Source organism: Engystomops pustulosus, chromosome 2 (assembly GCF_040894005.1).
Source record: "Engystomops pustulosus chromosome 2, aEngPut4.maternal, whole genome shotgun sequence".
In the NCBI taxonomy this organism is placed as follows: Eukaryota; Metazoa; Chordata; class Amphibia; order Anura; family Leptodactylidae; genus Engystomops; species Engystomops pustulosus.
The window spans coordinates 64,320,432-64,339,450 of NC_092412.1; the positions used below are offsets into that span (position 1 = coordinate 64,320,432).

At 40.3% G+C, this 19,019-nt stretch overlaps 1 protein-coding gene across 2 annotated transcripts in view; it reads left to right on the forward strand.

The window, feature by feature from the left end:
- The window catches only part of TIMELESS (timeless circadian regulator), a 39,220-nt gene that overhangs the window by 896 nt on the left and 19,305 nt on the right, over window positions 1-19,019 (forward strand). Inside the window, exons 1-12 of one of the 2 annotated variants that reach the window (XM_072135024.1) lie at window positions 7,716-7,844; window positions 8,406-8,459; window positions 8,812-8,947; window positions 10,031-10,184; window positions 10,268-10,382; window positions 11,702-11,764; window positions 11,910-12,011; window positions 12,165-12,320; window positions 14,013-14,146; window positions 15,616-15,703; window positions 17,156-17,332; window positions 17,821-18,038. In XM_072135024.1, the coding sequence (XP_071991125.1) occupies window positions 8,851-8,947; window positions 10,031-10,184; window positions 10,268-10,382; window positions 11,702-11,764; window positions 11,910-12,011; window positions 12,165-12,320; window positions 14,013-14,146; window positions 15,616-15,703; window positions 17,156-17,332; window positions 17,821-18,038 (1,304 nt within the window). In that variant the 5' untranslated portion in view covers window positions 7,716-7,844; window positions 8,406-8,459; window positions 8,812-8,850. Of the gene's footprint in view, window positions 1-7,715; window positions 7,845-8,405; window positions 8,460-8,811; window positions 8,948-10,030; window positions 10,185-10,267; window positions 10,383-11,701; window positions 11,765-11,909; window positions 12,012-12,164; window positions 12,321-14,012; window positions 14,147-15,615; window positions 15,704-17,155; window positions 17,333-17,820; window positions 18,039-19,019 lie in introns of those variants that run through there. The other variant, XM_072135023.1, reaches the window with a different exon arrangement.

Genomic DNA, 19,019 nt, shown 5'->3' on the forward strand with positions numbered 1-19,019 from the left:
GGTCCGCGTGACGTTTTCCTAATCTCTGAGACACTGATCAGCAAGTTATGCCTAAGGCTGGCGCCACACGTAGTGCTTTGTCTGCGCTTGCAAATGCAGACAAAGTCGTGCCCACCGGGGCGGGCCTCGGCCCGATCGAATCGGCGTTTCTATGGATCGGGAACGAGCCGGCGGTGTTTTGCGTTAATTTAACGCGAAACACCGGGGGCTTGTTCCTGATCGCAGGCGTTTCCATAGAAACGCCGATGCGATGGGGCCAAGGCCCACCCCTGTGGGCGCGACTTTGTCTGCGTTTGCAAGCGCAGACAAAGCGCTACGTGTGGGCCGGCCTTAGGCTGGCGGCACACGTGGCGTTTTGAACCCGTTTTTAGGTAGTTTTTAAGCAGACCCTTAAAAAAACAAGGAACAAAGATAACGTCTTATCTTCATCTGATTCTGAATTTGTTTTCTGCTCCTCAATACTTTTGCAGCACATATTAAATAATGTAGTTAGAAAGTACAGGGGGACCAACATTTTGTCACGTGGCAGAGGGGCATATTGCAGGGGGACAAGAAGGGAGATGACAGGCATGTGGAAGGAACTTGTGCTGAGCTGCTGCATGGATTCTGTCACATGGCTGTTGTCCTCACAGACCTATCACATGGGCCAAGCAGCATTGCTTGTTTCCCGTGATTTTGATTATGTAGGATGCAGAAACGTATTGTGGCACATTAGAAGTATTTTATCAGCCATGTATGAGTGTTTCATAAGCACTTGATATGTGATGTAGAACACCCACTGAATATTGAATTTGAATGGATGGCAGTGAGAGAGCAAGCACTGAAACCTAGTGAAACTTGGACCACTAAAAGGAAACCTACCATCAGGAATCTATCTATTACGGTAGATCTGATGATAGGTTCCCTTTAACCCCTTACCGACTTGTCCTTTTTTATGTTTTTCACTTCCATTTTTCACTCACCAACTTCAAAAATCTATAACTCTTTAATTTTTCCACATAAAGAGCTCTGTTATGGCTTATTTTCTGCGTAACAAATTGCACTTCATAGTGATGGCATTTAATATTCCATGGCGTGTACTGGGAAGCAGGCAAAAAAAATTCCAAATGCAGTGAAAATGGTGAAAAACCACTTTTGCAACGTTTTCTCGTGGGCTTGGATTTTACAGCTTTCACTGTGCGTCCCAAATGACATGTCTACTTTATTCTTTGGGTCGGTGCCATCACGGGGATAACAAATTTGTATAGGTTTTATAATGTTTTCATACATTTAAAAAAATTAAAAGCTCCTGTACAAATTTTTTTTTTAATTTTGCCATCTTCTGGCACCAATAACTTTTTCATACTTTGGTGTACGGAGCTGTGGATAGTGTCATTTTTTGCGAATTTTGATAACGTTTTCATTGCTATAATTTTTGGGACTGTGCGACTTTTTGATCACTTTTTATAAATTTTTTTATATTTTTCAAAATGGCAAAATAATGCCATTTTCGACTTTGGACGCTATTTTCCGTTACGGGGTTAAACGCAGTGAAAAACCGTTGCTATATTTTGATAGACCGGACATTTTCGGACACTGCGCTACCTAATGTGTTTATGATTTTTACGGTTTATTTATATCAGTTCTAGGGAAAGGGGCGTGATTTGAATTTTTCGTTTTTTTTTTAATTATAATTTTTTACTTTTACTATTTTTCCGACTCCCTAGGGTGCCTGTACGATCCTATCATATACTGCCATACAACATTATGGCAGTATATGTGGATTTTACTCCCCATACATTACAATGTGCAATTAGCACATTGTAATGCATGGGTTAAAACAAAGTAACCCGGGTATTCGCCGCTGCCCGTGATGTCATTGGGGATCGACGATCCGCGGCAAGATGGCGGCGCCCATGCGAGCACCGATCGCGAGTGTTACCGGTAAGCCTTTGCTGCAATATGCAGCAAAAACTTACCGGCTATGGAGAGGGCTCGGCCCGTGACCTACTAGTACGGCGCGCGTCGGGAAGGGGTTAATATCCTAAACCCTAAACTAAGGTTCCCTAACCCTATAACAATTTCTAACCCAATCTACAGTTTATCTAATATGCTAACTTTGAGGAGAGGCTACTGGGGAGTGCACTAGCCTCTCCAGGCTTTGGGAGCAAATGCTACTCCACGCCCCAGTAGCCCCTGCTGTCCCTCCCTCCCTTCCTCCCTCCATGCGGCCAAATTGAATCTGGCGTATTGCTTATTCTCCGGCTTCAGTGCTGCACACACATCGTCGCTTGCGATCAGCACTGAACCTGAAGCTACTGTGCATGTGCAGAGCAACAAGCGACGATGTGCAGGGCCAGAGCGCCAACAGCGCAGGTAGGGAAGAATTGCAGAAGCTACTAGGGGCTGACATCTGACCTTTGCTCCCGCTTCCCTGAGAGGCTATTCCACACCCCAGTAGCCTCTCCTGAAAATTTGGAAATTAGATAACTACTTCTAACCTTATCTATAGTTTATAGGTTAGGGAATGATAGTTTGTTATTACTGAGAACCTACCATCAGATCTACCTTAAAGGGAAGATGTCACCAGGGACCTCATTTTCACTAAAGACAGAATGTAAAAATCCATGACACCTGCAGTGCAAATCTGCCTCTCTGCCTTTTCTAAGCATTTGCATTACAAAATAATTGTGTGTTATAACTTACCTTGCATCCTGACAAAATCCTGGGGTAGTCACAGAGGTTGGCCTTTGGTTTGGATGTATTTCAAAAAACAACATGTGCCTTGTCTGAGCTGCAGGCTCCTTCCCTCTGAGAAGGAGCTTGAGCTGTAAAGGAGTACAAAGGTGGCGGCTATACCCCTTTTTCCAAATTTTTTACTGGGGATGATATCAAAACAACTGGAAAAAATAACATTTTTGAACCGTGAGGGTGCATCCACATGTTCAGTTTCTTTTTTCTTTTCAGATGCAGTTTTTGATGCCCAAACCAGGAGCGGAGTGAAAATAAAGGACCAGCAGCACTGCTTAATGATAAGTCCTCACCCATTATGATCCGCACCTGCTTTTTGCTTCAAAAACTGCATTTGAAAAACTGATCATGTGGCTGCAACCTTATAGAAGTAAAATTACACAAATTTCACCTGGCCCCCTAGAAGACACATTAAAAAGACAAAAAACTAATTGTGGCTATTTGATGACTTGTATTTATTTTGCACATTTTGTCTATATCCAGTCTTGTTTGTGGAGAATTATATGATCTTGACACGTTTTCGGCAGGGTGTCTACAGAAGGAGTTACACAGGAAAGCCTCTCCTCTGCACTCACATTACTTTGTGGTTATTTAAAGGCCTCTACAGTCTTAATTATCAGACTAAGGTTGTCACATGTTCACATGGTCTTAGAAGGTTCCCTGCTCCTGATTACTGGAGTAACGAAGAGAAGGTTAAGTTTCGGGGCCATCTTAATTTTACTTCTCACATTTCCATAAAAGACTGCCATGTTCTCTTTCCACGGAAGTGAAGTGGTTTCTATGTCTCCAGCTGCTGACCTATTTTATCCTATGGGTAATGCAGCCAATGACTTCTTGGTTCCTTTGTATCCAACTCTCTCTCTCTGTAAGTAAATGTAAGACTTCTTATGTAAAGAAACGTCTGGAAGTCGGCCAACAGCATCTGTGATAACTGATAGAAAATGTGACTGACAAAATTCCACAAATAACAATGAGTGCAGGTACAGACAGCGAGCTGCTTTGTTATCCTATTTGACACATCGCACAAATGTTTTAATGACATTGTATTCATATGGTTGGAAAAATGGTATAAGAATAGTGCATAATACTAATAAAAGCTATCTCCTAAACACTAAATCCCTTCTCTCTAAGATACATTCACAACCCGTTTTCCTTATCCCATCCCGGGAAACGTATTTGCAAGTTTCCCAGCATCTTAAAATACATGCATAGTCCCAAAGTGTGTCTTTGGTGTTGGGAATCGTTGTCCTGCACTTATTATGAATATTCAATTCTAAACTAAAACCAGAGTATTGCCTTGTTGGCACTTTGGGATAAATATGTGGGTTTTGTTTTACAGTTTGGGCTCTTGGGGGGTATTTATCGTTTATCTGTGCTCTTTCTGAGCCTTTAGCAGCTTTTTATTTTTTTTTATTTTTTTGCTCCTAATTTGTCTTTGCAGTTCTGGCTCGCTGTCAAATGCAGGGGTGTGTTTGTGACTTTTTATATATTTTACAAAAATTAGACCTAATGTCGTGGCAGGGAAATTAAACTTGTGCTGCCAAAATCAGTTTTATGTTGAATTTAGTTTAATTTCCCTGTCAATTCTGTTTATTTGAAACGGATCCACCTGACTGTTCTATATGATAGCAACTGCACTCACCCACTGAGGGTATTTATTGCCTTATGATGGATTGGATTTTGTGCTTCATTACCCACAATAGTTTTGCAGGATCTGATGCAAAGGCCTTTTACAACATTATTATTCTAATACTTCCTAGATGGTGAGCCTTGTACATCTGTGTTTTTAAACACTTCTCGATTGGGCACTCAGTGGCTATGCTACTGTCATTTTAGAGTTATTGATTAATAATAAACGTGACGTTTTAACAATTACACTTGTTGTCCGGATAGGGGTAATCTTGTGCTGCCAAAAGCAGTTTTGTGTTGAATTGTGTCTAGGTGCAAATATTTGAAGCAGGAGAAATACAAAGACTAAGTAGGTGCAAGCCACCTGAGTGAAGTTGGCCCCCCCACCTTGTTCAAATCAAACAAAATTGGTGTCAAACGTTTGTGCTACGTTTGTGCTGGTTTGTGCAGCAGAAATTTTTGTTTGTGCCGCTATCGTTTTCGAGATTTTAATGAAAGTTTCCAGAGGTCATCAGAGGTCAACCAGCCCCCCCCCCCACATTGCCCAAATCAAACAAAACTGGTGCCGAACAATTCTGCTACGTTTGTGCTGGTTTGTGCTGCTCAAATTTTTGTTTGTGCTGCTTTTTGAATATATGAACAAAAAATGAAAGTTCAAAAGTTCAAGCAGCCCCCCCACATTAACGGAATCAAACAAAACTGGTGTCAAAAGTTAGTGCTACATTTGTGCTGGTTTGTGCTGCAAAAATTTTTGTTTGTGCTGCTATAATTTTTAAGGTATGTTCAGGTGTTTGAGGTGTTTAGGATGAACTGGTAAAAAACAAACTTAGGCTACATTCACACTGCCGTGAGCCCGCCGCACCGTAGCACGGCGGGCACACGGCAGCGCGGGGAGAGGAGGAGGAGGTGAGCGCAGCTCACCCCCGCCCCTCTCCATAGAAACTAATGGCGCACGGCGCCGTAATACGGGGAAAGATAGGACATGTCCTATCTTTCCCCGGGCTACGGAGCGGTACGGTGCCGCACGTGTGCTGCACCGTACCGCTCCCGTACAGGGCCGTGAGCCCATAGGAGTGTATGGGGGACGTATATCGGCCGTATATACGTCCCCCATACTGTAGTGTGAATGTAGCCTTAGTGACACTTCCCTGGTTTGATCACCAGGGGGAGCTAGCAAACACATTGTACTTTGGAAGAAATGAACTCTGATGACCTCTGTAAAAAAGTATGAATATATTAAAAATGATAGCAGCACAAACGTAGCACTAACGTTTGACACCAGTTTTGTTTGATTCGGTTAATGTGGGGGGGCTGGCTGAACTTTTGAACTTTCATTTTAGTTTACTGCTACACAGTGTACTCCAACGCACTGCTTGAAAAGGCACAAATTTCTCAAATAGCCCAATGTGCCCAAAAAGTCACTGAAATACAGCCAAAAAACCAGCATCAGTGTACTTTTTAAGGATCAAGGATCTATCACTGGGCTAATAGAATCAGTTTCTGACCATGAAATACATTGTATTATATTAAGAGATCAAGTGCTCTCATGTCGGTGTCCTTCTTGTGGGGACAAAGTACTGTATATACCCGAGTATATGCCAAGGCACCTAATTTTACCACAAAAAAAAAACCTATTTGGAAAACCTATTGACTCAAGTATAAGCCTAGGTTGGGAAATGCATTGATCACAGCCTCCAGCCAGTATATAGCTAGCCTGCTGGCCGCCGGCATAAAGCCGGCCTGCTACATAGCCTGTCCGCCCCGGCACATAGCCCGCCCGTACTTACCCCAAACATGCCAGTCCTCTGGTTCCTCTTCGGGCACTGGGCCAGCACAAACGATGACATAAGTCGCTTGCCGACGTCATTGTTTGTTCATCTCTGGCAGTTCAAGGTGAACCGAAGATTGAGCCAGAGCATCCAAGCAAAGAAGATGACCTGCGGGGGCCATCGGAAAGGTGAGTACAGCGTTAATTTTTTTTGTTATAGACTCGCGTAGAAGCCGAGTCAGAGTTTTTCTGCACACATTTTGTGCTGAAAAACTTGGCTTATAGTCGAGTATATATGGTTATTTTGTAATACTACAAAATAATTATAATAAAGAAAAACTACTTAAAAACTAAAAATAAGATGTAAAAAAACAAGCCAACACACAACTACGTTGACAATTTCAAAGGTTATGACTTTTGGAAGGCTAAGGTGCAAAAAAAAAAAGATTTCTTAAATGTTTCAACTATGCAAATGCAGTACATTAACTCTATTTGGACTTTAGACACCAGCGGGCGCAGATTTAGAGTCTGCAGCGACATCTTTGGACGTTGCTGCAGTTTTCTGCTGCTCCCGCGCTAGCCCCGAGAGCAGGACCCTGTCTAATGGCCGGAGCGGCTGCCTGCTCTAAAGACTCGGCTGTCACGTCTAAAGGGGTTAAACAGAGTTGCAGAGTCTGATCAGACCCAATACAGCTCTGATCAGATTTCCCAGTCAGAGGTGATCGTTCCCCCGGTCTCTGATGTCTCCGTTAAAGGGGAAAACTTGCAAACAGAACCTTACAGGCATTTACTATGGAGAGCCACAGGGTCTTTGCTCAGACCCCCGGGATTGTCATAGCTACGATTGGCAACCCAGAATGCGCTGCGGGGGACAACGATCGAGCAGGGAGAGTATCCTTGCAGCCATTTAAATGCTGCAGTCGTGCTGATCACAGCATTTAAGGGGTTAACACCTGTGATCTGAGCTGATAGCGGTAATAGCGGGACTCTGCGCTGTACTACTGTGACCAGAGCGCTGAGAGGTTAGGGATAAAAACCTCATCTGCAAGATCACATTAGGCTTGTGGTTCTGTGAGTTTCTGAACCGGAGATGCAGACTAAGCTAAAGACATAGATGGAAATGCGAGCTGCAGATAAAGATCCAGTTCTAGTTTTCAACTGTCTGTAGCTCACAGATCCGTAACCTTGATGGGCTCTGAAAGATGAGATTCTCATCTATAATATGACACAAGTTTGTTTCTAGGTACAATAGAATCATAGATGGGGCTTCTGAAGTGACACCTGCAACAACTAACCTTGATGTATTCAGGTTATTCTCTTTCCCTACATACACGTGTGGGGGTCAGGTTGCATTTTCAGTTTGTTCTTATAACTATATAAATAAGTGACCTGGGGAGGGGAGGTGGAGGGCTCTATCGCTTCCTTATGTTTGTGACCTGAATTTTTGTCAGTAGGGTCCTTGCTGTTGGGAAGTGCTGCTTCTACTTGAGTGGGTAAGAATGTAGGTTAGTTGAGAGGGGCCTCTGGGTAAATGGATCGCTTGCATAACCTAGGTTATGTGATGTGCCCTCCCTCTCCCCTCCTACTCCCAGCCCTTTGTCAGCTCCTCAGTACTTCCTCCCCTCTTAGCAGTGCAGCTGCTGCTCTGAATAGTTGGACATTATCTACGCTGGAAGATCTTTACAAAGGTCACTTTCCGTATTTGTCTGATGGGCAGGTATGGATAGTTAATGGACGGACACGAGTCTGATGAGATGTCTTGTGCATTTTATGTTTGTGTGAACCTATACCCTGTACACAGTGTGACACTATTACCTGTCATTCTCCATTGCTTCTCTCTGCTGCGCACTCTCGTGACCCTAGCAGAAGGAGAATTAAGAAAAGCACAAAATATATATATTTTAAAATAGTTGATACATTCTGCAACTCTCCATACAACTCGAAAGAGTTTTTAGAAAGGGGTCGGTGCTTAGCTACAGGTCATGAACTTGTTTCATCTTTACTCGCGGTGACCTCTAAATAGAAATTCTGTAGTGTCATTTTATTGTGGCTTTTCTTAAGGTAGGGTTCAAAAAGGACAAAAGTGATGCAGATTTACACAGGTGCCATCTGCTGTGGATTACAGTACCATGCATGTAGAAGGCATGTTAACAAATGTGGATACCAGGGATTGAATAATTGGACAACCCCTTTTAGTTCTTTCATATTACACCATGGAAATAGGTTTGTTTTGCTGTTTTAATAATAAACAATTTCCCTTTTTTAAATTGGATTACAGGGTGTGCTGGCACATAAGAATAGTACGATTTGCCCTTGAACTGCTCTACATCAGGTAATGTGCGTTCCCACAGTTGTAGTATTAATGTTTTATTTATAATGTGTGAGTTATATTATTTATTGGCAAGGCTAACAGAATAAATATCTGTCTATTTGAATGTGGGGCTACACAACAAAACATTACCATATTTTGTGAATGGGGAAAGGGACAATTTGTTTTTCACTGAGAGTTTCCTTACTACCTCTCATTTTGCATGGTGATGCAATGATATTGGACCTCAGCTTTATTCTGCCCAAAAATATGAGTAGCAAATGCAGCAGCTTTGTGGTCACAAATTTAGACAATCTTACATGTGCGATAAAGTTTAATGTAAAATGGTAACTTTTTTTTTAATATAACTTTTCAGGTGACGAGCACCATTATTTCTTAAAGTGGCAAGAAATTTATGGACTTGTACATGATGAACTGTGAGTTATTGGCAACGTGTAGTGCCTTAGGGTACCTGGAGGGTGATACCTACCACAAAGAACCTGATTGCCTTGGTGAGTACAACGTTTTGGTAAAATGCTTGTTGTAAATCAATAGTAGAAACCCTGGAATGCATATAGTTATAGTTGTCATGAGTGATATATCTCTACATTGTAAACACAGAACTTGGTCATGTAGATAAAAGTTCAACAAGTGGAGGTATATCTTTATTTGGGCTTATTGAGACTTGTAAGGCTTTAATGTTTCAGCACTCATTTGCTGTGGGCATTGTCTCTGGTCTGAAGCACTGTACTTATTTGGTCCCCTGCCACCTTGTGTATTTACAACTTGATTCCTTGTTCATCTTCCCCAATTGTCCTGTCAAGTTACATTTGGCAGAGGGAAGAGCAGAGGTATATTGAGCTTTGCCAAATTTTGATCTGGCTATTTGGATTTGCAGCTTTGATTTGGAGGTGGCATTACAATCAGGAGGGATAATCTACATGCACAGTGCACCAGATTCTTTGTTTGCATAAAAATTAAAAGCTGTTTATGCCTAACAAGCATCAATATGTTCAAATAAAAAGGTATTCCTACATTTGTTAAACTATTATCTACACTTCTTCATACTGCTGGTGCTGCTGATGGATTTCTTACATATTAGTAGGTCAGAGGTCTGTACACAAAACAACCTGTATTTGACATGTTTCAAGGTTTTATATTGAATGCCGTAAGCTATCAATTACTCTGTACACACAGGGGTCATGGGTTTTATTTTTATGAGATCTATGACAGAGGTGGTGGCTTTTTGTTGTGGCTGCCTCTGTGGATAGGACACACAAATGATCTCAAGTAGGCCCAGGTGCTATGTATTGCAGGAACTGCTTCGAAAATTGCGCAAAGCAATAATTTTGTGCAATGACACCTCATTTGTGGTTTGTAATTTTAGTTTTGTTTATTCATTAATTGCATTTTGCAGCACCATCAGTGTAATCTATTTGGCAATATTTTTTGTGTGTGGTTAAGAGGAGTTGAGTTGTAATTTTATTGGTGTTTTCTTTACACTGATGGGAAAACCACAGGTTTCCTATTTACGTTAAGTGAATGGATAATTTTGTTTCCTGAATTTGGTAATGTTTTTTCATGTTCCATCTTAGAGAGTGTGAAAGACTTAATCCGTTATCTCCGCCATGAGGATGAAACTAGAGATATCAGACAACAACTTGGTGCTGCCCAAATCCTGCAGAATGATCTTTTACCTCTAATCATTCAGCATCACAATGACAAGCAGCTGTTTGATGCTGTTATCAGGTAACTAGTATAAGCGGGTTGACCTGACAGCATGTGTGTGTCAGTTTCAGATGTTTTATAACTAGGGCAACACTTTCTTACAGGTTAATAGTCAATTTGACCCAGCCAGCATTTCTGTGCTTTGGGAAAGTTCCACAAGACCCCACTTTTCGCCATCATTTCCTGCAGGTTGTGTCCTACCTACAGGCATATAAAGAGGTGAGGTTCATTTTCAAGATCAATAAAACTTGAATGTTTTTGGTGACAACCATAGAAATCAGATGCAAGGAAAATTTTGTGAAAAAATATTCATTCTTAATAGTCTTGACTGGATCATTTTCCTGGAAATTCAAAAGAAATGAGCCTTATAGGTTTTATTGTAATAGAGCTAAACCAGCCAATGCATTTAGCAAATGACCCGGTCCTAATTTTACCAAAAAAAACTGGGAAAACATATTGACTTGCGTATAGCCTAGGGTGGAAAATGTAACTGCTACTCTCTAATAAAATGTCCAGTAGTCTCCCCTTATGAATATCTAGCCCCACCAATTAATATAATGTCTGCAGAGGGCCCCCATTGTTATTGTGTTCAGCAGAGGGTGCTCGTTGGTATCGTGCCCATCAGAGGGCCCCCATTTGTAAATAAAAGTATAACTCAACCTCTGGTGCTGACCCCCGACATCATCTTCTCCCTGCAGCACCTCTTCCTCATCGGGCTGGCAGATACACACCTTGGTGATATGGCAACACACAAACTATGATGTCAGCAGGCGGCGACACTGCTAGTTGTGTATCTGCCATCCCAGTCGGGAACCGAAGAGGTACTGCGGGGAGAAGAGGATGGAGAGTGAGTACTAACTGATATTTCTTTTTATATGTACTCGAGTATAAGCCGAATGGGACCCTTTTCTGCACAAAAATTGTGCTGGAAATCTCTGCTTATACTCAAATATATACGATAGTTGGCTTATACTCAGTCAAGTATATAAAATAAATAAATAAATAAACCTAGTACTCGCCTTCCAGCATACACCTCCAGTGTCCTCTTCTCCCCACAGCAAGTCTTCGGGTACCTGGCAGCACGGGCAGATGCATGTCTATGCAATCTGCCTGTGCACCCATTAACATAGCAGTGTCACCTAGGTTCTGTGTGTGCAGATTGCATTGAAGTCGCTACCTAGAACCCAAAGACTTTCTGTGGGGAGAAGAGCGTGCCGGAGGGCGAAAACTACATATAGTTTTTTTTTTGGGGGGGTTGCTATGGACACTCTATTAATAGGGGGAAAATTGGACATTTTAGTGGGTAGAAATGGCTGCATTTCCCACCATAAGGCTTATACTCGAGTCAATACGTATATTTTTCAGCCGCATTAGAACTGAATTGTTTCAGCAGCTGGAAACATTCGGAGCTAGGATCACAGTTTGTTTCAGAGTAACAAGTCTACCCTAATATTTTTGCATCTATTAGTGAACTATTTATAGGTTGCTTAGAAGCAGCCAAGTTGATCTGACTAAATGTGTCTTCATATTGTTATTAGGCCTTTGCAAATGAAAGACTTTTTGTAGTCTTGAGCGAAAAGCTGTATGACTTGCTTCAGATGGTAAGTGATGTTTATTTACACATATCCGTTTCTTTTTTTTTTTTGTAATGTTCTTGTTCTAGAGTGTTACTGTAGTTCTTAATTAACCATTTAAGCGATATAGCAAATAGCTTGTTCTCCAGTTTCCTTTTCTGCTTTCCTATAGGACTGGGAGCAGCGTGAAGAGGAACATAACTTGCTTATTGAAAGGATTCTTTTACTAGTGCGAAATATACTTCATGTACCTGCTGATCCAGATGAGGAAAAGGTAAATCATTCTTTGTTACAGTAAAAAAAAAAAAAATACAGTAAGTTTCAAAATTTGTTTTATGCTGTTATGACAAAGTAAATGTGTTCATGTTAAAGGATTTTGCCTTTACTGTTCATTTTCGTCCTGCTCATTACGATTTGCCTCTTTCAGAATGTAGATGACGATGCTAGCATTCATGACAAGGTATTATGGGCAATCCACATGAGTGGTATGGATGACCTTGTGAAGTTCTTGGCAAGTTCAGAAACAGAGCAGCAGTGGAGCATGCATGTTCTAGAAACTGTTTCTCTCATGTTCCGAGATCAGGTGAGTAATTGTTTTATATTTTTTCCATTGGTTACTTTCTGACAAAATTTTAAGAGCTGCATCAATGACAGGCAGAAGTATATTGGCTGCACAGTTTTACCAACGCAGCTGCAGAATGGAGGAGAGCGCAGTTTTACATGATGGTCATTTTAGTTAAAGTAGATCTATTTCCGTGGGAATCACTGTAAGATTTTACTCACAGAAGTGGGTTTGCATTAAGGCAGCCTTCTCGTAAATGTTCACATGTAAAACATTGTCGGAGGGGGTTATCCCATCCCATCCCATCCGTATACACAAAGATTGACCCTTGCATTCAGTTACTTTATAGGTAGCAGGTAATGGGTAATTGTAGCCGTACCATTACCTTATTTTTCGGACTATTAGGCGCACAAAAAATCTTTTGATTTTCTCAGAAATCAAAGGTGCGCCTTATATATGAACCGTACTTACAGACAATAGCTGACTTGAACTGTGCACAGGTCTGCCACCTGCTGGTCATTCATCTTTATAATCAGGCGCGCCTTATAAATGAACCTAGATATTTTTAGCAGGCATTTATTGATGGTGCGCCTTATAGTCTGAAAAATACTGTATATGTTCTGTATCTCAATAAACTAGTGTAGCTTTTTATCCTTGTGTCTGTAGAGCAGTGCTTCTTCCATTGGTTTTTCTGTAGCAGTCTTGTAAAAACATGAAATGGTTATTGTGATAAGATTTACTGCTCATATTGTGTAGCCCTGTTGCCTTCTGATGCCTCTGATGTATTGGGTGTTGTATTTTTTGCCATGTTTAGTTTTAAACAGTAAGACCTTTGAATGCTTTAAACAGGACTGAACCCTGGGCTATGCCGTCTGCCTAGTTAGATAGGGGTCGCAAGGAGATTTTGGAAGTAAAACTATATAGAAAAATTTGTGTGCTTAAAATAATCCCTATAAAAATACCAAACAAAACTGGCAAAGACACAATGTACAAGATGTATTGGGGCAGTATATAATTTTTTTTTTTTCCTCCTCAAGGTTAGTTGAGAGATTAGGTATGCTTACATTCTTTACACAGCAAACCTCATTTAAATAGCCGTCTTTGGTCTGAAACATATGGGATGGTATGTAAGAAGTATACAGTTTATTGGGTAACTACTACTGCCCTGCACATCTTCATTAGTTATACCACAGGGACAGTCGGCGTCCTAGATGACTGATACTCAGTTTGGGTCAGTGCTTCTGTGAAATATGGCTGACATACTGCCCATATTTTAATGATAAAGCATTGGAGGTTTCGTTTATAGTCAGGAGATGCCATAGAAAGTCTCCCCTTTTGGCATGAATTATTTTGATATTTGGTTGTTTAAGCAAGTTATGGTTGCTGCCCCTTCAAATGGGTCAGTATCTACACCAACTATGATGATGTCCTAGTTGTGGGTGTCCTTAGCACGCCCCTCTAACCAGTGACATAGGAATGGTGTCCATGTAGGAGGCCTGTATACAGTAATTGGTTCAGGTTAGCTCTCAGTCCCCTCACTCGCCACAGGGCATCATCAGCGAAGTCCTGTGACATAAAGATTTTATTGGCATAGGACCTAGTCTTATCAGTGTAATTACTACGGTATATGGGTAAACATTTGGTATTTGTAGTCCGCCTCTTTTACCCTGGAAGAATATTAAGATGGTGCCAATTTAATGATCTACTTTACAGAATGCTGACCAGTTGGCTTCAACTGGGCAGGGAAGGTTTTCGGCTGAAAGAGCATCAGACCTTAAAGATTTAGAGATTCTTCGACAAAGGGAAATGGCTGAAAAAAAAAGCAGAGTCTTTCAGCGTGGTACTAGGTAAGTTTATAATATTAAACCGCTTTTTGAAGTGCCAAAACATAATGTCATTTTAAAATACAAATTCTTATATCTAGTTGTGTGATTTGTCAATTTTTTTTCTGTCCATTACCAATGCTGGAGCATCTTGATAACTGCATTATGCACTTCTATTTTGCATTAAAACCATGAAAACTTTGTTATGTATATGTAGACATATTATGAAAGCCCTACAGTGATTTAAGCCACAAAAGTCCTTACTCTTAAATTCTAAAATGCTATGAATTTTGAACATTGAATTTTATTGTGTACCTCCGTCTGGCTGGTTCTGTTAAAGCTGCCTCTTTGCTGTATTCTACTTCCATCAGGCTACTGTTCCTACAGTATACATAACACAGTCGGTCTTTATATGGCTACATACATTGATAGATCATCACTTCTGTCGGTATCTGTAAAACAGTGGTACATGTGGTGTTCTTTCTGTATAACATGGCAACATAACCTAAATGCAATTGGCCATGTTTTAAATCGCCTATCTAAAAACATGAAATGGTACTGATCATAACCTGAGTGAAGTTGGGCCCACCCGACCTTGTTCAAATCAAACAAAAATGGTGCTGAACAATTCAGCAATGTTTGTGCTGCTCAAATTTTTGTTTGTGCTGCTTTTATTTTTAATATATGAACAAAATTTTAAAGGTCAAAAGTTCAACCAGACCCCCCCCCCCCCCATTAACCAAATCAAACAAAACGTGTTAAACGTTTGTGCTACATTTATGCTGGTTTGTTCAGCAAAGATTTTCGTTTGTGCCGCTCTAATTTTTAAGATATTCATACTTTTTTCCAGAGGTCATCAGAGTTCATTACTTCAAAAATACAATGTTTGCTAGCTCCCCCTGGTGATCAAACCGGGGAAGTGTTACTAGGTTTGTATTTTACCAGTTCATCCTAAACGCCTGAAAACATCTGAAAATACCTTAAAAATGATAGCGACACAAACGGAAATTTTTGCTGCACTAACGTTTGACACCAGTTTTGTTTGATTTGGTTATTGTGGGGGGGGGGCTTGTTGACCTTTTGACCTTTAATTTTTTGTTCATATATTCAAAACAAAAGCAGCACAAACATAGCAGAGTTGTTCGGCACCAGTTTTGTTTGATTTGGGCAGTGTGGGGGGGGGGGGGCTGGTTGACCTCTGATGACCTCTGGAAATTTTCATTAATATTTTAAAAATGATAGCGGCACAAACAAATTTCTGCTGCACAAAACAGCACAACGTAGCACATACATTTGACACCAATTTTGTTTGGCCATCTCACTCATATCATCATATCATGTAAATCAAACCACCCTCATCACATAACCCTGCAAGTGCTTCATGTGAAAAAGTCAATTAAATAGAGTGGTAACTATGCACATCACTGCCTTATTAACTTGACACTCATGGACGTTATTGTTTTTATAGTTGTTCTGTGTTTTTCTTGTTGTAGGCATTCCCGTTTTGGTGGTTCCTATATAGTTCAGGGTTTAAAGTCTATTGGAGATAAAGATGTCATTTACCACAAGGGGCTTCATAATGTAAGTATTTCTGTTTGTGGATGTTAAGGTGATGGGAAACACAACATCGTTTCACTTTTTGAAGACTCTTCTGCTTGTTGTTAAACCCCTTTTCCAGTCTTGTGTTTTGCATAGATGTATAGGGGCTTGTTTTTGTTTTTTTAAGGGAGGGGAGATTCTTAGTGCTTCACCCTTCTCTAGGGTTTTTGGATGGATCCAAAATCCAACATTAGAAAGTCTTAAAATAATCTGAACAAAGCTTTTTTTACTTGTAATACTTGCAGTATTCACACGGTTCCAAATCTTCCTGTAATGGGACAATCGCTCATAACGTTTAAGAAATCTTCTTCAATTTAATTATTCTCAGTTTGCTGTATGGAGGAAATTTGCCAAAACATAGCATAGCCTGTTTCATCAAATGGATTTATTGTAGCAAGTATTGTTGGGAGTACACTACAATAAAGCCATTTGATGAAACAGGCTAAGCTTTGTAATGCCATAGTAACTGGTAGTTTCCCTTAAAAGGACATCTGCCTCCAGGATAAAAGACTGTATGCAAATGAGGCTGAAGGGCTCTAGACTTCATAGTCCCTCCGGCTCATGTGCATAAAGTCCTTCATTCTAGCGCTAGATGCCCTTTTAAATTGAAGCTTTAAAGAGGAAAAAAGGTAGCGATTTGTGGTCTCAATGGTGACTTATTCTCAAAGAAGATTTCTTAATTGTCAGCAGTGATTGTCACATTACAGGAAGATTTGGAATTGTATGAAGAATATTCCAAGTGAAGTAGAAGATACTCCGGTCAGTATGTAAAAGAAATCTACCATCAATATCAAGCATGATAAACCAGGGATGTTTTCTCAGATCCAGGCACTGTGACTGTGGTAATCTTCTGATATTTGTTATCCATTTCCTCAATCCGTCTAAAATCAATTTTTAGAATTATGCTAATGAAGAGCAATTGTGGTTTTACCAAAGCTCCTCCTTGCAGTAGCTTCACAGGCGGTTACACCGTGTGAGATTACAGCTGGCAAAGGGGTGGGAGAAGGGAAGACATTATAAAAGGCTGTGAAGTTACATAGACTCGTCAATTTCACCACATTTGGAATTTTTTTCCTAGTACACAGTATGAGATGTTAAATAGCATCACTAGGAAGTAAAATTTATTATGTAGAAAACATAACAAAGTCCACATAAAGATTCCTACATGGAACAATAAAAAGCGCTGGATTTTTAAAGAAGGGAAGCAAAAAATGAAAAAGGACATTGGCGGGAAGAGGATTAAGAAATCAAACATTGGAATTGAATCTCTCTGCAGTTAAACTGATCCAAAGAATAAAGGTGGTTCTGACTTCTCATTGGTACCTGTATGGATCATACATTCATGTCACATGATGTGGATATGTAATACCTGTCCTAAATTAGAGTACCACTTTTAAGAAATCTGTATTGAAATAAGAAAGTTTTTTTGAACAGTTTCAGAATTACAGCCATGACATTGGAAAAGAATTAAAGAGAGTTCCAAAGAGGAAGCAACAAGCCAAGGATACAGAGGCGCGACGTCGTTCTGCTTTAAATGTTCGCCTCTTTTTAAAGGAGTTCTGCATAGACTTCTTGGAGAACTGCTATAATCGCCTAATGTACATTGTGAAGGTAAATAATAGTGTCAATGAAAGGAGAAACAGATGCAAAAGCATCAAAAAGCAGCCAGAGTAAAACTTTGTTATCCCTGGCAACAAATCAGAGCGCAGCTTGATTTGGTTTAGTTCCTTTTCTCTGTAATTGACTGACAACAAAGAACGTTTAACTTTTTATAAAGACAACTTTATAAATCTGCTCTACAGTTATCTCAGTCTGGATGCTCTTGAAACAGACCGGTGTTTTCATCATGGTTGTCTGCAGAAAAAAATAAATTAATTTTATTTTTTTTTAAATACATATGTTTTTATTGCCTCAGAAGTTGTATTAAAAAAAAAAAAAAGCAAACAAAAGAACTAATGTATATCAGTGTCATTCACTCCATTGGCCTCTGTTATCAGTGGAGTGAAGCATGCTTATTTACTCTTCAAGGTCTTTTAAGAAGGGCTTTCAGTTTCATGTCCCTTACCTTCACACATTTAATTTATTATGTCTTTCTTTAGGATCATTTGATTCGTGAAAAAGCGCAACAGCATGATGAGACCTACTACCTTTGGTCTATAGCTTTTTTTATGGCCTTCAATCGTGTGCATCAGTTTAGGCCAGAACTTGTATCTGAAACAGCCAGCATACGCACTTTCCATTTTATAGAGCAAAATCTCACCAATTACTATGAGATGATGCTGACTGACAAAAAAGAAGCTACCTCTTGGGCTCGCAGGTGAGTTACTTCATAGAAGAAATAGTTTCACACACTCCTGGACTGATTGTGCCGTCTCCTGTTTTACGGCCACCGTAGTTATGATTCAAAGTTCCCACAGCTGCAGAGCAAATCTGTAATCCTGATTACAGAGAGGAATAATTTTATTTTAATTGACTTATTTTATTGATATAAGATAAAAGGGCCTGTATTTTATTTCTGCTTTGCCAATCTAACTACACACAATGCTTGTAAATGTTTGAGCCAAATTCGGTGGATTTCAATCAACAGAAGACGTAATGAAAAGACTCTTGTGTCTTAATCGCTGAATCCATTTATGGCTATGGCTCAGAAAAACTGCAGTAAGAATGGCAACTGTCTGAACATACCCTTAAAGGGGTTTTCTGATGGACCCCTCGTTGCTTCGTCAGATTAATGGAGCAGACAGCCGTGCAATGGAGCAGAACACTCATATGCGGCAGGCTGCTCCATTAGTCTGTCGGACCCCTCGTTTTCGCAATCTACTGATAAGCAAACATGGATAGGGCCTAACTTTAGTTCGTGGGAAAACCCTTTTATAGATGTAAAAGCACTGATAATACGACAACAATATCAGGAAGAATAAAATGGTGATAAATGTCTCTCTAGAAAAACTTTCCTAAGTAGGTCATTTGTTTAATTTCTGTAAGAAAATTAGTTTCATACACTGTAATTTTCATGAAGACAAAACATTTTTTTTTTCTATCCGTGCTATCTATGTGCTCACCCGGGCTGTACCTGGGTGTACCATAAGCCTAGATGCAGGAGTGGGGGCTCCTCACCCCTTCCCTCTCCATTGGAAGGTGGGCGACGCTGACACAGTGCGTTGGGCAATGCGCCCATTCACTTCAGTGGGCAAAACGGTCATCAGTTTGAAAGTGGCCATGTAAATAACTACAATATTGTCTTTCCAAAACCTAACGTGTGAAATGCACCTTACAAATGTTGCGGTAGCAGTATCTT